Source organism: Pagrus pagrus, assembly GCF_965226575.1.
Source record: "Pagrus pagrus genome assembly, chromosome: 11".
NCBI classification, from domain to species: domain Eukaryota; kingdom Metazoa; phylum Chordata; class Actinopteri; order Spariformes; family Sparidae; genus Pagrus; species Pagrus pagrus.
Genome location: NC_140195.1, coordinates 10,001,645 through 10,023,979, shown reverse-complemented (window position 1 = coordinate 10,023,979; position 22,335 = coordinate 10,001,645). Strand labels below are relative to the sequence as shown.

Below are 22,335 nucleotides of genomic sequence, written 5' to 3'. Positions count from 1 at the left end.
AAAATAACACCTGATTACACACTGTTGGACCGTTAGGGGTTTTCTTGAGCTTCACTGGACATGATTCAAGAATGTATGAAACACACATCCTGTTTCTCTTTTACCTGAAGCGTTCTTCCTGCAGTGCTTGCATAACAACCGTGTAGTCTCTCTGATAGTGGCTCTTCAAACCATCAAGGCTCTCCTCTAGCCTCGCCTGGCCGTCCCTCAGCTCCTGCACCTCCTGCAGCAGCATGTCGAGGCTCGAGCTCTGACTCCTCTCCAGCGTGTTGCCCTTGGAACTGGGGGGACCTCCAGGGGCCCCTGTGGTGCTGTTGGCCCCTGCCGAGCCTGACGTAGCGCTAGAGCAGTCGTCCTCACTGCCGTACTTGGGACTGGGTTGGAGGTGATGCCCAGCGCTGCCCAGCGAACGCCCGCCAGCCCCCGTCACACCTTCTTCCACTGAGGGGTCGTCCAGAGAGTCTTTGAGCGAGGGGATGTTGTCAGCGCTGCCGAATTTGTTGCGAATCAGCGAGGCGATCTCCCGCGGTTTGGAGACGACGGCTCCGGCGGCAGAGTGGGTGGCCTGGGAGAAGCTGGAGAGGCCTCCCTTCACGCTGTCGACCACGCCTTCACTGAAGCCCGTGACTTTGGCTCCGACATCCTTCAGGCCCTGCTGCATGTCCCGCAGAACATCCTTGGGCTGGCGTGGGATACCGTTGTGCTCCACTTCCCGCAGCTTCCGGTGGTAGTGCTCCAGTTTCCTCTGCAGCTGCTGGATGGTCTGTGCCGACTTCTGGTTCTTTTTCTCAAAAACCTGAAAGCCACAGAACAGGTTTTCATTAGTGAGGGGAATAACCATTAAACTGAATTAATGACCTCACTTTAAGGTGAGTTTCTTCTCTACCTGTGGGGACAAACAAACTGGACAAACAGGTTTCAGCATTATTGCACTGACTGCCACATGAAATTACCAGCCTAGAAACAGAAGACAATTAGTCTCCTCAATGAACATAAACAGTTTCATAAAGTACAGCAGCTCCTCATTTACCTGTTTGATCCTTGTGCTTTGCTGTTTGTCAGCATTGTTGGCCAGTTTGAGGTATTCAGCAACGTTGTCATCCCTGGCTGTCTGCTCGATCTTAATCTGCTCCGTGAGCTTGAGGATTTTCTGCTGCAGCTGGGCGATTGCCTGCTTAGTGCGCTGAGGATCTGGGGTGCCATCCTCACCTCCTGGGAACGAACCGTCTGCTCCACATGAAACTGCCAGGGGTGTTTGGCCCAGCCCGCTCACCTCCAGCCGGTCGATCTGAAGAAGACAGAGAGGGAGATTGGAGTAGGTAAAGGGTCAAAAGAGGAAATTGGGGATGAAAGAGGAAAACAAAAGAGGTGGGAGAGGGAAGAAAAAGTGTGAGCTGCATATTGCGGCTTCTTAGTCATTTTGCTGACACACGATAAAAACAGAGGCTTCTGCATTTCTGCAGCCAGTCGCCTGGGCGGAGGCAGGTTAAAAAGGCCACTCGCGGTCAGTTTCCCCAAAGAGGAAGATACAAGATATTACTGTTTCGTGCATGGTTTTCACAAAGAAAAGAAAGTAGAAGACAAAAAATAAGTCATGGTTTCCAGCTCATCCATACACGGCTCAATTCTTATTTTTAAACACAGTTTTACTGTAAATATTTAAATGTTTTTAAAAAGAAAGCTAAGAATGTATCTCCTCACTTTAGACTTTAATGAGTTCTGACTTTACTGAGACAGGACTGAAGCTTTTGTTTGCGCTTTGCTTTGAAATGTTGCATTTTACATTTTACATGAACATTCTATGTTCTCCATTTTTAATTTGATCTTTGTTAGTATTATTTTCCATCTTTTGTCGTGCAGTTTATGTATTCTCTTCCATTCTGGCTTTCATCTTATTTTTACTATTATTATCAGGGTTTCATTCTCCACCCTACTTTACATTAATTATGGCACTTAATTATGGCATTTTCTTTGATGTAAAGCACTTACATTGACCTGTATTTCTTGTATGAAAAAATTCTCTCTCCAAAAGCATTATTTATTATTATTATCATTATTATTATTATTCCGTCTTCTTCCAGGTATGAGTTCAGAGCTACTTCTTTTGCTAAACAGGCAACAACAGAATGAAACAGCAGCAGCCAAGTCTATTTTGGTTTGTTTAAGAGAACACAGATATGAGACTCACAGGATATTAGATTTTTGTTTACAACAGTTTCACAGATTAAGAATATTTCTGTGTGATGCATTCTCAGATACTGACCAGATTTTGTCTATAAGCCACAAAGCATCTGTGTAAAACGAATCTAAATTGGGTTTTTCCTGTATTTTTCCCACAACTAGATAAACTCCACCTGAGAAGAAGATGAACCTAGCACCTTCAATCACAGGCAGCTGATGTGACTCATTTCCTCACACACCTCAGGGGAACAACGGGCAGAACATTGCGATACTGCTGGGGCTGATCGTGTTTCAGGAGGGGGGGGTGTGATCAAAAATATTCGTCTTGTCGTTTTAACATGCACACAGAATAAGCAGCTGGAGCCGACAGCGCACCACAGGACCACTGAAGCGACCCAGAAAAGCTGAGGACCAGGGGGAAGAGTGAGAGCAGAAGAAGCCTGGCATCCATCACTCATACCGGTATCACCTCTCCATAACAGGTCGTAACGAGGAGCACCGGAGGCTCACCTGCATGCGCAACAGCATGACTAACTGATGACGGACACCACAGTCAACAACGCACACCATAGAAACCACAAGTCCAGATTACAGTTCCTTTCCTCCTCAGAGATATTAAAACAAACTGACCCCCTCTACCTCTCCCTTTCATAAATCTTCTTCTGTCACAAAAGCGACCACAGCGTGCGTAAAAAGCGGCTCACCTTTCCGTTAGTCAAGCGGAGAAACTGTTCCCAGTGCATTGTCTCAGAAATAATAGCGAGCCTTGTATGTTCATCTGCTCAGTGAAGTTAAACAGCTAAATCAAGCAGATCAAGTAAAATCTCGCCGGTTTCCTCAAGTTTCCTCGGGTCCTCCTGCCGCTCCAACTCGCCGGGCTTGTTGTGAAAGTTGAAGCGCACCTGGAACGCTGTCAGCTGGGAAGCCCCGCCCCCTCCCTCCCCTCCTCTTCCCTCCCCTCCCAGCTGAGGGATGACATCACCCTCTGAGCTGCACGGCAGGCAGCCGTCAATCACCCCCAGAGCAGAAATAGCTCCACAGTCAGGGACTTTTTCATTTGATTTCACAAAGAGCAAAACACACAAGAATATCAGCACAACTCCAAATAACAGACACAAGCAGACCAACAAGACTACAACTGTTACCTCTATGTCACACTTCTCCAATAATTAACTTTACTGGCAAAGCGTGTCGACTCAAGTTGAATGAAACTAAGACGCCCACATGAACTCAGGTACTGTGCTAAGGGCAAATTTAGAGGCACTTGTGTGTCACTTGAGTATTTAATACTATTATTACATTTAAAATACTACATTCACATACATGCAAAAAATAATAGTTCAATTTATACTTTTAATACTTTGTGTGTATTTCGCTCATAATAGCTCTATAATTTGTGACAATTTGTGGCAATCTGCATGTTTTGATTGATGTGATGATTGACTTTATGCAAGTACTCGGTTGCCTCGTCTCAGTGCTGAGCACAGTATCTAACTTTGGTTTAGAAATAGAGTCTGCTATATCACTTCTACATGTTATGGAGTGTTTTTTTTATTGTAGTATTGCCACTTTTAGTAAAGTGGATCCTTCTTCCAGTGCACCATATAAAAGGACAATGCAGAAACAGGCATTAACAACTTAAACATAAAACTTTTACATACAAGCAAGAGCTGGACAACATATTTCTAAACACAGGTTAGCATTGTGAACTGTAAGACAAGGTCGTAGAACAGAAGTGCAACCAGGCAGTCAATGTGTAAAGTAAAAATCCTCTAATCAAGTTGAATAAAAGGCCACAGGGAAGACTGGGAGTCTGAGCCCAGATCTGAAACTGTATCGGCTCCCAGTCTTTGTGTCTGTGCCTGTGCTAGCATACAGAGAGGAGCACCAGAGGGCAAGAAAAACCAGTCTGACATCTCTTACCAGTACACACATTACACTTAGCCAAGGAGGGCACATTCCTCTGTGCACTGGGAAACACTACAGATTTGGCACACCATCAAACTATTTAGGTTATTTGGCTTAAAAAAGAAGTTGATTACTGTACAAGAAGGCTCATATCCATGAGTCGTTCTACATACTGTAACAAATGCTGGGTACAGTAATCATTGTTAAATCCTCTTGATGGTCAGCCAAGCTGATCAAATGAATCAGAGGACTGGAACAGCCTGCTGGGCCTCTGCCGAGAACTGAGAGGTGACGTTTGAGAGCAGCACCTGGCCTGTTCTCGGCTATAAACAAAACAGTATTAATAGCTTTATGATGGCGGGCATGAATGAAGGGCCCATTTCATCTATATGAGCACCCATGTGAAGATATGTGAACGTGTCCCAATTTGCACTCGTCTTACAGATGATTAAATTATATGAATAACCAAATGTGTGCCCTCTGAGTGAAGATATAGATAAGGAGGGCAAAGGACGCATCTGCTGAACCCTGAACTGGAGTTACCTGCAATACAGAGTAGATAGGTGGTTTAGATATTGTGATAAGAGGACCTAGTGACCAGTACACACTGGCACCAAATCAACGCCCTGTCACTGATCAATAAATTCATTGTAAGCAGATTTTTTCAGTAATGTAAACGAAGGAACCACACAGCTTATCTTGCCAGGTGGTTTACCCTCTTTTACACTCTATAGACATCTCATTTACTACTCTATGACTCGTCACTGCACAGTTATGATCTCATTTTCATACAGACTCATGCTGTTATGCTGCCACACATAGCAAAGCAATGTTTCATCCCCGATGCAGATAAAAAGTTCCAGTTAGCGAACAAATTGTCTGTAGGATCAGTGTCATCCCCCAAATGGTCGAGTTTTTCTGGGACTAATCATGCATGTAATTAAAGATGGTGAGCTGAAGGATTAGGCTAATTTCCCTGGGTTAACACAGCCAAACATGTTGATGTGCTGAGCCACTGGAGCAAGAAGCGACAGGCACTGCATCACTGAAGCTTGTGCAGCCTCACGGGGGAGGCTGAGAATGTGTTTGTAATGGGGGGGAGGGCTGTCTGATCCCACTCTGATTATCAGTAAGAAAGACAAAGGGGTCTGTATGGACCTGTCCACTGCCCTATGGCTTCTTGAGAGTCTGCTCTCACTCCACCCATGTCCCAAACTGGGTCTGCCTGCTGGTGGGCCCGGTTGTGCAATGTGCCTCCGATCCACGTAAAACTGGTTATAGCCGTGAAAGGGCAACCCTGACTTACTTTAGATCCATCAGAGGCCTGGGAAATGCCCAGCCGAACCTACACACTCAGACCTACAGTAGGGTTGCTGCGGTGACGGAATTTTCCCACCGACTACTAAGCTTGTGACAACAGTGGTAATACCCAGTACACCGGGGTGCTCACTATCTTCAGAGTGCTGTGTTAATTTAGTGCCAATGCAAATCGAACATTTCCTTCAGCTGCGCCTTCCCATTAAAAGCATTCAACTGGTGAAACTTGACTTTTATTTTGAAGTAGGTTAGCCACAGGAAATGCAATGTGTTCATTGAGTTTAGCACCTCTACCTTCATCAAAAACTGTGTCTGCTGGGCAAAAGTTAGCAACTAGTTTTATTCATTCTGTAGGAGTAAATGAAGAAGGAGCTGTTAGATGAAGAGCCACAAGCAAAAGGTTGCACACATATCAGCAGACAAACTGCTAAATACTGCTAATTGTAGCTGCCATTAGCAAGTTAGCTCAGTTAGCCATGCAGATAGTGGTCCAGGCTGGGAGCTCGGAGTAGTATTACAAGGCTAGCTGGTTAGCATGCTAACTTCAGTGGATACCTCTGCAAGGCAATACATAGATGACATAAGATTAAAACTGTTTTTTCTTCCCATTTGGTTCATAATTTCAGGTAATTTTTGAAAATCAATACTTGTTCTCATTGCACCTTTTAAATCTGCTTTTGCTTTTCGTTTGCACAGCAAGTCGCCGCCATCGTCTTGTCAGTCAACTGTTGTCACATACGTTACAAGTGAAACGTGAATTCTGCTACTCTCTGCTTTGACTCAGCTGCTGCAGCAGTTTGTAACTGTTGCATCCGTCCTCCGACCAAGTATAGATTTTTTTAAACAACGATGGGGGCGGTGGGCAATATATACAACCGGTGTATGTCCGACCACCTCGTAATACCGTCTACCAGGGCAAGCTTATCCTATGGCCATATGTATGTCTCACACAAAAAGGCATTTGGAAAGAATTACCGGGCTAATGTTGTTAGATATGCATCACACATAATTAGATCGAGGCAACAAGAACATCTTGTACTGCCCAATCTCTTTCTCAGCCACACAGGACACACATATGCCCCAAATTCCTGCCTGCTCGATGTAGGTCATAGAGCACAAAATGGCCTGATGCTGTCATAGCACCGTTTCCTATAAATTTTGGATGATTTCTCAGTTCTCCTTTCCTTTGAGCTTCAGACATGAGATCACGTTTACTTCGGTTTCCTGTTTAAAGGGTTTGCTGTTTTGTCAGATGACTCAGGTGAGATCCTGTTTAGTTGAAGTCGAGATGTTCTGATAGCCAAAGAGTGGAAACAGATACAGTTTTAAGCTTCTTGTCACACAATGATTGATATCTTTACCCCAACCAGGTCAGGTTGAATGGAATTTGAACCACAGTTCATCTTTGTTTAAAGATGCATGGGTTTTTATACCATGTGTTTGAGAATGAAACAAGATCACCAAAAATACTTGTTATGTTCTAGACTTATAGCTTATATAATGGTGTTTAACGCAGTATTTAGCGTAAACATGGCAGTCATAAACCGAAGCATTGAGCTGTGCTGTGATTGTTTTGGATATAAACATTGTGGTCTGCACTGCCTGTTATCTTACCTGCTTTCTATTTTCTTTTACAAAAAAAAAGTTATGTTCTTGACGGTCAAGGTCAAGTTTTTGAGTACAAAAGTACAGTACCTTGTTGGTTGTTATGCCTCGCATTCCTGCAGAGTGACGCTTCCTGTGATGTCAGCTCAAGTTTCTTGTGAAGCAGCGGCTTCACGTGCCCAAATGCAAGAGTGATACTTCCACGATACTGTCTCTCTGGGAAATCCGTTCTGCTCAACACCTCTCCTATTACAACTGAATTGTTGAAAAGGTGTAGCGCTGATATGTCAGGGCATATCGAAGTTTTAGCAGCTGAAGGCTGGGTGAGCAGTCTCTCCGACCCCGCTTATCTACAGAGTCCAATATTCATGAGGGACGGGACTTTGGATCCATGATGGACATAAGAAGCAGGGTCTTTAGGTGTCAGCTTAGTGCTGCGTCTAAATGATTTCTGTGATCCGTCCACCTGTAAACTATCATTTTGCATTTGAGGCTGTCTTCTCTCCATTTATGCCACCTGTATCTCTCTGACCTCATCATCAGGGAGGCCAATCATCTCTGACTGACTGAACTTCACACTCCTGATTAGTTGGTTTGATCTTTAACCTTGCAGTCTGGGGATCAGAAAGTGGTTGTCACAGCAACAACATGACAGTACTTAGTGATCCACATTATCAAACGGATAAAAATTCAGCTTGCATCTGAAGGTGTGTGGTTGGGGCAGTGGAACAAAGATGACATAAGCAGACAGTGAAGAGCTTGTTCGTTATTCATAGTTATTTCAGTGCACGAGACAAATCTGTGGCACATCTTAACCCCAAACTTTTTGTTTTTTTTCGCCATCCTCTTTTCATGTCCTCATGGTTTCAGTTCCCACTCAGCCATGCCAAATTAAGCACTGCTGAAAATGACACAAAAGAGATGTTTTTGATGGAAATCCGCTTTTTGTGTCCTTTAAGGGGACCCAATGTGGCAACAATGCCCCCCATTCACTGGATATGGAAAATTACATAACGTCATGCTTGACGAGAGGCAGTTTACTCAACACGTGCACTTATGAATTAGCTGCACACATAATCATGCACAACACACACACACACACACACACACACACACACACACACACACACACACACACACACACACACACACACACACACACACACATACAGCCAATGCCTGCCAGTGCATTTCCTAAGGTATTCAGAGGGTGTGAGAAAAGCCCTTCGTGTTCACATCTAAAAGAAAGAAACACACATCGGCAGCTGAGGGTGCAGGTCTGGGGAAAAAGAGAGAGAGGGAGAGAAAAAAAAACAAAAACAAAGGCTTTTCTAGGGCCCCATTATCGCAACAAAGACTTTCATCCCTGTGATTTCAAGACAAAATCCTTTTCACACCAAAGACTGGTCTCCTACCAGATTTTGTGACGTCTGAGTCTCTGAAACGCCTTTTAAGGGCTCAACACGGCACTGTATTTAGTTACAACACACAAGACACGTAACATATCCATTTTTAAACAGGTGAGTAGCCATATACTGTAAACACCACATCAATGTAAGCACCTGCACTGGATTCATTAATCATTAAAGAGGAAGTGTCTTAAACCCCAAAACAGAAATGATTAAAACGATGACCACACACACTTAATACAGGCGGAGACTCACAGTGGTGGCGAGATGTGGAGAGGTGTCAGCAGTTACCAGGTTGAGGATGACCTCCATAGCGGGGAGACGCATGCGCACGGCTTTGACTGGAACTTTGTTGGCTCTGTCTATCTGTTTGCGTGTCCCTTGGGAGACAACCATAGCCGGGAGAGATGAGGGGACGACCCTGGCCCTGGAGGAACCCTCATCACTCAGGACACTTCTCCCAAACAAAGTCCACTTGACTCAAAGTCCACTGGACAAAGACTCCACTTAGGACTCTCGGGAATTACTGGTGGCTTAATTGAATATCCAGAATCCATAGAGTGCTCTGTCCCTCCAGCAATGTGCCATGACTATTGATAGCCGCAGAGTCTAGGGAGAGTTGTGCTGCTGGTTCACAGAGCAGACGCTCCTCAAAGCCCATGGCCACGCTTCAGTGCTAACACACGCTCCACAGTGCACAGCAACCAGCAGAGAGCCTATGGAACACGTACGCGGTTCGCTAAGCACGACTCCCACGTGCATCAGTGGGAGAGCGAGGACTCCTCTGGAGCAAAGGGTCCGTCTGAAGCGGGTTTGGGGTGACGGAGCCGAGGCGGTTAATCGGATGAAGGCTCGCCGGGTTGGATGGAGGCAGGAAGAGTTTACTGTGAAGTTAAGTGTTCAAAGAATCCGTCGGGGATAAAATCCTCAGAAGGGAGAGAAAGAGAGGCAGAGACCCGGAGGACGGATGTGAGGGGAGCGAGGGAGCAGACAGGAAAAAAAGAGCCCACCAGGAGCTGTCAGTGAGAGGGAGACGGAGCGAGAGGGAGCAAAGGAGTGAGGGGTTGTGAGAAAGCTTTGTGAAGCGAAGGGAGGGGGGGGCTTTTCTTCTGTTGGAGTTTCTAGGCCAGCTCAGCTCCAAAACAGTGGCGAGCTCAGGCAGAAAGAAAGGGAGAAGAATCTTGCTCTCCCGCCTTTCAATTATCTCACAGTTTGATTGTCGCAGCCAATCAGTTTCCTGAGCGATCATGCTGTAATGAATCACCTTCTGCTTGCCCGTGTTGCTGCTGACCAATAACACACTGAACTGCCTGAACTGTACTTAACTGTACTTAAAGTGGCATGTTTTTTTCACCAAGGTTGTATAACATAAAGTTAACACATGCAGAGCAGTGGACAGTTTAGAATTAAGGTAGAAAAAAACTTGAACCCAAGGGGAAAAAACACAAGATTACACAGTCATATGACGATTACAAAGCTGCTATTCAAAACTGTGCATATGTGCGGACACATGACTACAATCTACGAGTACGTCATCGGTTACTTATCCACTGATGAAAGAAGTGTGTGAATAGCTTGGTGATCACTTTTACTAGTTGCTAAATAAATAAGACAATTACGTTTAGAGAAAATCATTTGTCGCTATCAAATGTAGTGGTAGATTCTGGTTTATTAGTCAAGTGGAAATAGAAATGATCCATTACAGCATTTTCAATTCCAGTTTCATTCTGAGGGTACTATCAAAGTCCAGTGGTTAACAGTCAGACGGTCACCTTCACTACCTTAAAACACATGCAAATTCATATTCAAATACACCCGCAAACACCATTTTATGAGCTGCGGCCCATTGTTCTCCACGATAAAGTCAGAGGGTTTGTGAGCCATCACTTCCAAAATTGTACAAACCAATTAGGGAGAAAAAGCAAAGCAGGGAGCGTAGGGGGTAAGGCAGGACAAGGGCTACTAAAGACTCCTGTGCAGAAGCCGACAGGAGGGAGGGGAAGAGGGGAGCATGAATACAGGCTTTAATGAGAGAGCGGGAGGAGTTAGGGGACCAGGAGAGAGAGAGAGAGAGAGGGTAGGATTTAGGGAAAAGGCTGCTTATATAATAACAACTTGCTCAGATGGAAGTGGAAGTGTGTGACTTGTTGGTTTGACCCCAGTATTGAATCAAAGGGACACATGGCAGCAGGAGTGGTTTAAAGTCCGAGTCCAGTCATAACATTGCAAAAGGAAAGTCCAGAAAGCTTTAGCTATTCCAAACCTACACATCACTAAATCTAATTTTTTTTTTCTCTTCACTTGTAACACACACACACATAAACACACAATCAATGGCTTTAGGAGGGGAACAATACAATCAACTCAACGACCAATCCTTTGTAAATGTAGGTATGACTTGTGTATTTCAGTAAATAAAACTCGTGAAAGAAATATTTCATTAATGCTCACCTACCAAACACTATTTGGTCATTTATAGACCCCAAACTACAATGCTCTTGCCTTTTCAACACTGCTGGTTAGGCCTCTCATTCTTCAGAGCTACAAACAACAGATCCCCCCACCTTCATCGATGGATGAGAGACCTGATAAGCTTTTTGCACCTTGAGAACATTAGATACACCAAAAGGAATAACATGGAAGAGTTTGTTAAAATTTGGGAACCTTTCTGTTCTTATTCAATCTCTTTGAGACCTGGTGTGTTATCCTTTCTACTATAAAGCTGTATTGTTTATATTGATTCTTCAAAATATGTCATGCTTGAGACAACCTTATGGTTGCTTTCTTCATTTCTTTCTTCTTTTTAAATGGTAGGGGTTTTTTTCTTTATCTTTTCAAAGTTCAGGAATGGAAGGTTGAGAAAGGAGAGGGTGGGATGGGAGTAGGCGTTGATACAGTATTTGTACGTTGTACAGTATTTTTGCCTCAGTCAGGGTAAAAATCTATGAAGAGATTCTCTAAAAAAATTATATATATATAATATATATATATATATATAATATATATAATATAGTCATCTAGCTTTGTCTAATGTTATTAGTATAATATTCTGTTTAATATGGAGAATCTACCTTGTGTTTTTGTGAAATTTGTAATTAAAAGTCTTCACAGTTTAGACCATTAGTGAAAATAATTTAAATGAAGTGTCAAAGTTGTTTTTAATTCATTGTTCCACTTTCTAAAAAGTAAAATGCAATGTAATTGCACACATTACAGTAAGTGACTGAAGAACAATTGCCAAAGCAAACAGAACAGATCTGCTCACCAGTCAATCAGAAGAGAACGTGGAAGAAAAGGGTACAAAGTACTTCAACAGAAAAAAAGGTGGGAACAGGAAACAATGTGTAAATAAACTGAAATATGACCTACAGGATAAACAAAGAAGCACATTTAGCATCAGCTAGGCTAACTAGCTAGTGGCAGCTATAGTTAGCAGCAATTAGCAGATCAGCAGTTACTCCACTGATATGTATCCCCCTATTTGTTTGGAGTATGAATTAGACACATGGCCAATTCTTACATACTGTACCTTTAAGACAGTAGAAATCTTTTCATGCCTTGTGATTAAAGATTCGAAAAAGGCAATGTCCACCAACAACTTTAACCATTCATTAAAAACAAGCTTTGTGGACTCGCTTTAGTACAATTTCACAAAATATTCCATCCTATACTTTTTTAAATAACACTAATACGAATCGAATTCAATACCATAGATAAACAGGTGCACATGGTATGACAACCGCCAACTGTTGCAACCTTCCTGTCCATCATTAGTCACTTAGGGGAATCCCACACTGATTCCTTTCAGACACTCATTCTTCCCCCGGCTCTTAGTGTCACTTCAGCCTGAGGTCCAACTCTTCTTTGGATGCTTTGTGGCCCCCAGCAGCTCCTGTCAGTCCAGGAATACTCAAGCTTTCAGGGTGACTCAGGAGGACATCTATACAAACTCTCTGGCAGCATGCTTTAATAACATACCTAAAATAGCAGAGTGGCTCCGCAATGACAAATTCACAGAGGGGGGTATTCTCAAGCCTGGACAAGTGATTGATGTTCGAAAGCTACAAAGAAAATTGAGATGTTGGCCTCAAGGGCTTTTTTATTAGTGCCACATTTGCTGTTCAGGATACAGAATGAACAGCTGTGACCTGTCTAAGGTGTTATTTAGATTAGCAGGATTCATGTTGGCTACATCTTAAATAAGATGTCAAAATAAGTCTTGTGTGCCTTATTATGATTACATTAGACATTACATTTTCAATTTATACATGAACTCTCAGACACTCCAATTTGGTCCAAACTTTAGGGTAAGATCTGGAGTGATTATACATCTTGTTAGTAACGGCCCAAACACTGTGCATTTCATAAATAAGCTGTCACATTTTCTGTTGTATTTTTAATTTAAGCATAGAGTTAAATCTGGGATCTTAGTTGTGTTGCTGTGTTAAAACATGTTAGTCTGAGATGCATTGCACCGGCAATAAAGTTAATTTCTGGGATTAATAATAGAAAAAAAAAACTCTGTTCCTCTGATCCTTTTCTAGTGTCACATTTAATGGGTTTGACGCAGATGTGCCTTGCAGACAAAACAATTACCCAATTTGATGAATCCATCACATTACAGAATATCTCTCTCTCTCTCTCTCTCTCACACACACACACACACACACACACACACACACACTCACACATGCATTTTATGCATGTGTTAAGGGGACACGACCTGCTGAACTGGTGATGTATGTAGCCAATCCAGAGCAGGCATGCTTATCTAGTTATACAGTTTGACACACCCAGTAGTAGGACTTTAGGCCACTGCAGTATCATGTTATCTATAGTGTGGCCATTCCTATTGAAATGAATAGGAAAACAGATTATGTATGGTATTCATGCAACTGTCTAAAACATTTTGACAGTGTCGCATTCCAAAGATGTTATGCAGACACATTAACTTCGGAGGCTGATGACTATTTATTGGAAATATTTCAGTCTGCATTTACATACATCTTTAATACATAAAGTACAAAGGCTCGAGCAAGTCCATGAATGTTATGATAAATGGCTTAAAACACCCACACAGACTCTCTTAATACACTTTAGTTCTAAGGCCTTATTTGCATTTTGCTTTGAACATTTAGGAATAAAAAATGTTGTGTTATTATGCTACATTTGATGAACAACTGAGATGAACCAATAATGGACCTAAGTAGATGGGTATTATGCGGCAATGTATACAGCTTCATCTTTTTTTTTAAAGGATAACGTCACCCAAAAATGAAAATTCAGTCTTTATTTACTCACTACCATGCTGATGGAAGGTCGAGTGAAGTTTTGTAGCCCGCGAATAATTTCTGGAGCTTCACAGCAAAACAGTGTTGCAGCATCCTCCTGAAGCAGAGACTCCGGAAGTCCCCAGATCCAAAAGTAATTTGCAAAGCAGAAAACTTCACTATAGCTGTTAAGCGTAGGGTTAGCGTTAGCATGCTTTGAAGTGGGTACAAGAGCTTAAACAAGCATCTTTTCAAATCCATTTGGGAGCTCTGGGCTTCCGAGGACTTGACTTGCATCCTGACTTGGAGCCATTTTATGTGTTTTTTAAAAGTTTTTTTTTTAACGGTTGTTTTTTAACGAAGTCCCCATCTACATCATTTGTTTAGGAGAATGCTGCACCGCTGTTTTGCCGTGAAGCTCCAGAAATGTTTTGTGGAAATTGAAACTTTCCATCTACATGGGGGTGAGCAGATAATGACTGAATTTTAATTTTTGGGCGAATTGATCCTTTAATTAAGATTAAGATTGACAGATCTAAAACAAGTGTGTTAATTTCTATGCCTTTCTATATCATGTATGGGCTTCCAAAAAATATACTTGTATTACTGTTGACAAGGAAGTATTTTGAGGACACAGGCAGCTTTTAATATGATGCAGGAATTATTTAGAGAATGCTTGGCACTCGATTAGGATGCTAATGAGCCATTTGAGACTTATGGCTGACTCCAACCCAACCAACACAGTAAAATGTATCAAAAATCCGATCTTTCACATGCAAAATTTTCTCTGGTTTCTGGTTTAAAAATAGAGACAGTGTACATTTTGAATTAACAATGCTCGGAATGATGAGCTCACACGTGAAGACAGAGGCACCAAGATCCTCAATAATACATAATACTCATTGTCATTCTAGGGACAGAGCCTGATGCTGAACTGAGGCCAGGCGGGTTCTACACAGCCAAAACGGTTGTGGAAGAGTCCAGAAGAGAAAGGGAAGAGACCAGCTCTGATGTAACTGGAGAAAGAGTGAATTGAGTAAACATGTTAAACAGAGTGCCATGTAGAGAGTAGGAATAACACGTTAAACTTGAATTGAATTGGGGGTGCGACCACCACAGTCCCCTCCATGTGATCGTAAATTGCGATGAGTTATGCCGTGGCATTGGTTTGGGGGTGCGAGAGGTTACATAAAGGCAGAAGAGCGAGAGCTTTGTGTGCACGGACTGGGGCTAATTCAAGCCTGAGAGGGGAGACAACCATGACTCGGGGCTCAGGCCTTGGTGAACAATACCTTCCTAATAAAAAGAAGCCCCCTGTCCAAGCTCCAGCATAATCAATGGCCCTATTAGCAGTTACATAAACCACTGGGCACTTTATACACAGAAGCCATTATGACTGGCAGGGTCATAGAGCGTGAAAAACCTTAGTAGCCAACTCCAATACTGGCATCTACAAGAGCCAGGCAGGAAGGAAAACAAACAAACGATAACAACAACAATTAAGTGTTCTCAGTCCCATCTCCTGTCTGGACGCAGATAACGATGAATAACATCAGTTCTCCGTCAGACAAGTGAGTAGTACATTTTCTCAATGTTGTATTTAGTTATGGAGATAAATCATCCAAATTTTGAGATATCGTGGAATTGTGCGTCTCGATATTCATAAATGTATTTCATGATTTATGTATAAATGACTATATTTGACACAATGCGCACAAAAATATCAATGGTTGCATATAAAAGTTAAAAAAACAACAACAATCCATGCATAAAATAGGTTTATAGTTGTATTTCTCATGCATACTTCTTATAGATAACATAAATAAATGTAACGTAATCCAGAAATATATGTATTTAAAAATATTTGTATGTATTTAGAAGCCTCCTGTCATGTGTAAACTTTTGAGGTATTTTGAGACTTCTCATCCGAGCATTAGCATCTGCTTCCATACTCAAGGCATCTAGAAATGACATGTGAACAACATGTTTTTCTGGAAGTAAGTATTCCTGCTAACTCTGGACATACTTTCAGATCCGTACTGCTGTTTTCATCTTTTCTACTAAAGAAACGTTATAAAAACCCTGTAGCTGATCTATGGTAAATACCCAGCTGGTCAAAAGCATGAAAATACAGCACGTGTACATGAGGGTTTGCTAAGTTACTGTATAATGTCTGAACCTTTGTAATTGAACGTAGCACATCTGTTATCTTTTATTGCCTGTGCATTTTCAAGTGTAGGACGAAGTCACTGGAAAATACAAGTATATGACATGCCAATTCACCTCAAGTGGAGTTAGACCAATAAACCGGTGGGCCAATATGTAAGCTGATATCAAGTTATTACCTCAGCCATGGAGATTGTGTTTTTGCCTGTGTCTGTTTGTTTGTGTGTCGGTTGGTTGGTTGGTTTGTCAGCAGGATTACACAAAAACTACTGAATAGATTTCCACAAAACTTGGAAGAAGAATGGGTTCCTGCCCAATATAGACTTCATTAACTTTTGGAGCAGATCTGGGTAAAGGGATGGATCCAAGATTTTTTTTTCTCACTTTCTTTCTTACATTGAGAGATAGAGTACTTTTTGACATTTTAGATAATTTCTCAGGGAATAATGCATGTATTCTGCCATATTGAGGTGGCTGGTATCTATGAGTGAATATAATTTGATGCTGATCCTAGATCTGGTGAGCTTAAATTAGGTAATAAAGTATTAAGAACTTCCACTGCAGAAAGGTATAGTAGGTTTGGGGCAATTTCGAGGTAAAAGTACGCCCTGCTCAAAACATACTGTGGTCACAGTTAGCTAAAGAAAAAAACTGAGGGAAAGTTTGTTTGTTATTTGCTTATATACATCTATCAGATAGCATGAAGGAGCATGAATGTGCAGTTGATGGTGTGATATGTAAGTAACAGTGTGGATAAATGGGGTGAGACAAAGTATGTATGCACAGCAACAAAATGTGTGTACATGAAGGGAAACAGAGTGGGTACGTCGGGGGAAACATTTGTCCATTGGTGCTGAATGGTATTTGTTGGAACTGCTTCAGTTTATACTAAACCCATCCTGGTTATGCAACATGGAAACAGACAGGGCACTGGCCCAAAATGCAGAGTTGGTCTGGCTGGATGCTGTACAATACCCAGAGTACCATGGGGCAGTATGCAGGCCCAAACAGACCGCCAGCCTATTCATAAGCAGGAAAGATGGAGAATCTAGAACAAACAGTCCCAGCTTTTTGGCCCTGAAAGATTATTTGGTCTGGCCCCTTCTCAGTTTTCTTGTTCTCTCCACCCAAACCCCATACCACGCATTGTTCCCCCATGTTGACCTCACTGCCCACTTTGAAACAGACTTATTGGATGGTCTGGGGCTTGGGTACTGTTTGGGAAGTTTTAGCGAGACAACACTGTGTGAATTAGGCCACAAGGAAGCAGAAGTTTTCATAACAGGAGGACAGATAACGAGGATTGGCATTTGGCTAATGGCGTTCGTCAGCACTTGACAGCTATTATCTAATGAAAATCTGAGAGGACGTTCAGATTATCTAATGGAGACTGTGTCATGTACTGAAGCTAACTTTCAAAACCGAGTTCACAAACATACTGTCATTTCCATGACTAGGGAAACACACGGTAATTATGACGGTTCACCCTGCTCTACTCTGTGTGAAAGTTGAGTGCTTTCCCCATTCTCCTCCATGTGGGATGCACCATATAAGGTAAATAGATCACGAGAGAACATTTCAATAAATTAATATCACGAGCAACTACAGCCTCAATCCACAAGGGGGAGCTAGAGCACAAAATATTCTACACAGTGTGTCATCTTCTGTATGGACAATTGCCTCTGTTACTGGTCTGCAACCATTTCCTGTCAATAAAAGTTCTTTTGCATTCTTTCGTTATCACTCCTCCCGCTGACATTCAGCTCTTTATCTAACATAATTCAGACCTGATGCGGCAGTCACATCCAGGCACACACAGGTGCCTTATGGTCTGATACTGACAGCAGGGAGGAAGGGAGGATATGTCAAGGAGATAAACAGCAGAAATGGCGAGAGTGCAGGCGGTAAAATGTGTAACCTTTGTGTTTATGCAATATTTCAAGTCAGGAGATCATGAGAAGAGAAAAAAAAGAAGTGGGAGTTGAAGGCACATAATGTCGGATGATGAAAAAAGTGTGTCAGCGAGCAGAAAAAGCCTATTTGTGGTGCTGTGTCATTTTCAACCAACTACATTATTTGCCTGAATAAAAACAAATACACAGCCTTGTTTCAGTAGTCAAGAGGTAATTTCCCAGTGGGAAACGAGCCTTTCTGGTGGGATGAAAACAGTAAAAAAAATGACAGATTCTTTGGATTCCTACTGGCTGACACACATGAGAATGAGAGAGGAATGGCTCTGGTTATTAGGGAAGAGAAAATATGACCATATTTCCCTAGAGGTTCTGATCAGATTTGAAATGTGTGTGCATGTGTGTTCTAAGTGGGTCAGTGGAGCAGAGCTGAGCTCAGCGATCTATAGCCTCATCCATAATTCATCAGAGTCACACAAATGATATAGACAGAGCAGGGAGTGGCAGGGATGCAGAGCATGCCCTCTCTCGGTCTGTCTGTCTTGTTTTCTCTGCTCTGCCTCTCTCAGAATGAGTAATTTCCTTTTGAAAACAACCACCACCCTGAGCAAAGAGAAGTAAACCAAACAGATTATGTTTCAATAAGGTGCATATTTGGAATGAAGTGGTTCTCACACTTAATACTGACAGTTTCCTCAGTCAAAGCCCTGACAATTAACCCAGCAGAAGGACAGTGTCTGAGGAGCTGACATGTATGTGGGTCATGGTTGACCAGAACATCCTCAGTGACTGACTGAGCGAGTATGTGGCAATCCTGCAACGGCTGAGAAAACAGCATAGACACACGTGCATACCCACGCTAATTTCTTCTCTCTTTCTCTCTCACACATACACACAGACTAGTCCAAAGAGGAAGGACCAGCTGCAGGCCAAAAATAAATACACAAAGGATGACCCATAGTGACTCACTGTGGACATGTGCACATAAATGCACATGACCCCTTGCACAGACATGAACAAGAAACTTAAACATATCCCATCAGGCTACAAGTACGCCCCCCTGCTAAGTATTTTGATCACCAGTGTCAGTATAACATATACAGTTATTGACTGCATCAATGATCCATGCAGGGGGAAAAAGATGTGGAGAATCTACTTCTCAAGGGGTTGAATATTAGTCAAATTGAAAAAAAAACTTTCTTTTCTCAGGTTATATATTTATATATTTCAATGACCTTGAAGCGTGAACTTGACCAGCTCTGGTTCAGACGTCTGTCTATTAATAGCAGCAGAGAAACAGCCAGAGAGCCGCAGCAGACTCCCTCCTCATTGAAGCCCAGATTAGAACCTATAAAACTGACTGAGAGGGAAGAACAGCTTCAAATTCGCAGCTCCATCTTCCTCTCTCTCTCCCCACGACTCCATCCATCCTGCTGATCCACACCCGCCTTCTCTCTTACACACACACACACACACACACATTTATCTAAGAAACATTCCTCCGCCCCATCTCTCCTTTGAGCCCTTCTCTCAGTCCTTTCTTTTCACACCATCACATCCGCCTGGATGGTTTAACGCGCACATAATTGCTTGTTATGCATCAGCCGTAAGTGTGTGTGGAGTAGCCCGACGTGTTCCCCGCTGTTGTGAATGCTAATAGCAACCAGCACTGGAAAAGGGCGTTGGCCTATATGTATAATCACATATGAATATTCAACAGCCCAATTAAACAGGCTGGGGCTACGCTTCAAAGGGAGCGCAAACAGTTGGGTGGAGAGTTCAAGCGCACACACAAACACACACACACAAAAGATGAGCATCTGATTGATTCAAGGCTATTCTCCATATTTTAAATAGTTCAACAAAACATTAACATGGCATCTATTTAATTTGTTTTGTTCATTCTCTTTGAAGTGGAAGACAGGAGCCCCTTTGAGGTCTGTTAACTGTCGAACTTTTCTTTATCAACACAGCTACACAATTCACATCTGTCTTTGTACGTTAGTCAGAGGACTCAATTTAAATATGCGCCAGAACAGGAACAGGAAACAGCGCCGTCGCTTTAGATCTGAGCGACAGGGTGCCATTCCAACACGTCTCCCGAGTAGCTCTGCCATTTGAAATACTTGACGAAAGAGAAAGCTTAATTACAAGGTTGAGAACAAATGAATCGACGAATTTGAACAGGGGTCTAATTTTAGCAAACACTTTTCCCCCCTCCACCCTGAGAGGTTGTTATTTCACCAGACTAGGCTGGTGAGGTGGCTGAAAGATCAGTCGGTGAACCTGTGAGCGTTCAGCTGGGTAAAGCCGCTATGGCCCTCTTTGAACATCACCCTGTTACCATGGAGATGGGCAGCCGGCTCCACCGTCTGAGCACTGGACACAGATGAGAGGGAGGGAGATGAAGAGGGAGTGAGAGCTAAAGAAAAGCAGTTTCTAAGACATGAAGTGAGACAAACAGTGAGAGGGTAAAGGGTGGAGCGAAAGAAAGGGAGAAGGAAGAAAGATAGTTGAAGAGGTGAAGAACAGGAATAAAAAAACATGTGGTGGACAGAGACAGACCTCCTGGCTGATTACAGATCTTGGATGTGCTCTCTCACAAAGAACAAGGATAAACAGAGCCGAACAAAAACACCTGATTAATATAGAATATTATTTATGTGTAGTAGTAGAGTGGAGTATAAACATTTTGTGACTCATAAGGTATAATCTCAGTCCATTTGAAAATATATCAGAGACTTTGGACAGTTGTGTGTTAAAGAGGAATTCCAGTATTCTTTGTAACCAGAAAGTCTTGTTCAAGGAGAAGTCTCGCTCTGAAATCCCACGAGGTAAGTTGTTACAGTTGTTGCTTCATCTAGATTGTCAGAATCAGTTATATAGTCAGCCATGACTTTGGAAATAATAATAATTCTAGACTCCAAACTCCTCTCTCCAACTTTGGCTCACCTTTCCAGGATCGTCTTCCTGCAACAACTCGCCTCTCGTGAGATTTCAGAGTGAGACTTCTTCTTGAGCGAGATTTGTGTTTCTGGTTACAAAATGGATCTTATTATTTAACAAAAAGGCTTATCTCCATAGGAATTGTTTTCATAACGTTGTCAGACACAAATCTTTTGTTGTCAATTCAAGAAGGTGGTCCTAGATTGCATTGTGAGAAATGTCCTCGATAGTCGATTTTGAGCTATGACGACCAAAGTCAGCTATGTAAGGTGTATAGTCTCAGACAGGGGCACTCTTCATGAAGTAAAGGCTTGTGTATTTTGCATTCAGTTTGTTTTCAAAGTTGTAGTTTGCCACGACTGTTTAAGCAGCTGAGAACTGCACATGTTCTTCCCAATTTCCTCGGCATCTTTGTCATAACTAATGTTTCACAGAAAGTAAAGTTAAAAATAGAAAACCTTTACTTTCTAGGACAGCTCTTGCATTCAAACAAGCGGATATTGTAGGGAGCTGCCACCGCAGAAATGGTGACCTGACTACTTCTGGTACTTCCCGGATTTGTGCAGACCAAGGAGCAATAAAGCTGTTCTGGCGCCTTATGGCAGCCCAACACCAATTAATTTGACATCTGAATACAAACACATAAAGTACACACACAACTTACTGGAAACAAGTGATGTAATTAAGGAGCGAGCAGAGAACAGGACGGGATTAAGGGCCAGAACAGGAGATCCATTGTGTTCAATTCACAGTCAATACTGGTGTTTGTTTTTCTGATCAATGACTGTCTCCCTGCGACACACACACACACCGACACACGTGTACACACACTATAGAATATTGACAGCCACACACCTGCCGACTGTCAAACATACCACTGCTGATTGTGTGGACTGAAAGACTGTAGGAGAAAATGGCAAGGGGATATTTTCGATATTTTTTCATGTTGTGAAAAAGACAAATGACTCACGGACAAGTGAGTGAAGGCAAGGATAGATAGTGAAGGGTAGGTAAAAAGGACGGGGGGGGGGGGGGGGGGAATTACAGCACGAAGAAGAAAAGTTGCAAAATGCTCTTGTTCCTTTCTGAAAGTTAGTACAAGCCACAAGTCACAGATGAGCCAAACCCATTTAGCGGCTTCACGCGACTTCCTCATGACTCTAACACTGCATAGAGTCTCAGAGCTTATGTCAATAACTGTTAACCACAGAGAGTCGTGATGGTACACTGACAACTGAAGCACTCACACACACATGCAGAGTGCCTGAAAAACAATTTGCCATGGGCTGATAGTTGGCAAACACAGCAGTGGGATGACATCACCTCCAGTGTAGACTAAGAGCACATGCTTCATCATCCCCATGGCTGTCTCCCTCCCTCTGCTAAAAGTCCACTGAAACTCAGTTGTTTGATTAGTCAAAGGGTTTGACTGCCTGTTTCTGTGACTGTCTTCCCTAAGACTATGACTGCGGTGCAAGTGGTTTGATAAGACTTGATAGTTTCAATAAGCATCTGCTTGTATTAAAGTAATTGTAAGCTAGCAATAACCCGAGTTTGTCTTTTCATATAACTCAATCTTCCTAAAATAGTTCCAGGACGAGCCACGGTGTCCTGATGTAAAGG

At 42.5% G+C, this 22,335-nt stretch overlaps 1 protein-coding gene across 16 annotated transcripts in view; it reads right to left on the bottom strand.

Moving 5' to 3' along the window:
• Nucleotides 1-22,335, bottom strand: part of tmcc1a (transmembrane and coiled-coil domain family 1a) — a 48,532-nt gene that overhangs the window by 6,333 nt on the left and 19,864 nt on the right. For 14 of the 16 annotated variants that reach the window (XM_084366667.1, XM_084366671.1, XM_084366673.1 and 11 more), the window contains 2 exons: nt 1,031-1,288; nt 105-796 (listed from right to left, as the gene is read on the bottom strand). In XM_084366667.1, the coding sequence (XP_084222793.1) occupies nt 105-796; nt 1,031-1,288 (950 nt within the window). Of the gene's footprint in view, nt 1-104; nt 797-1,030; nt 1,289-2,885; nt 2,999-8,675; nt 9,468-22,335 lie in introns of those variants that run through there. The other 2 variants (XM_084366663.1, XM_084366665.1) reach the window with 2 other exon arrangements.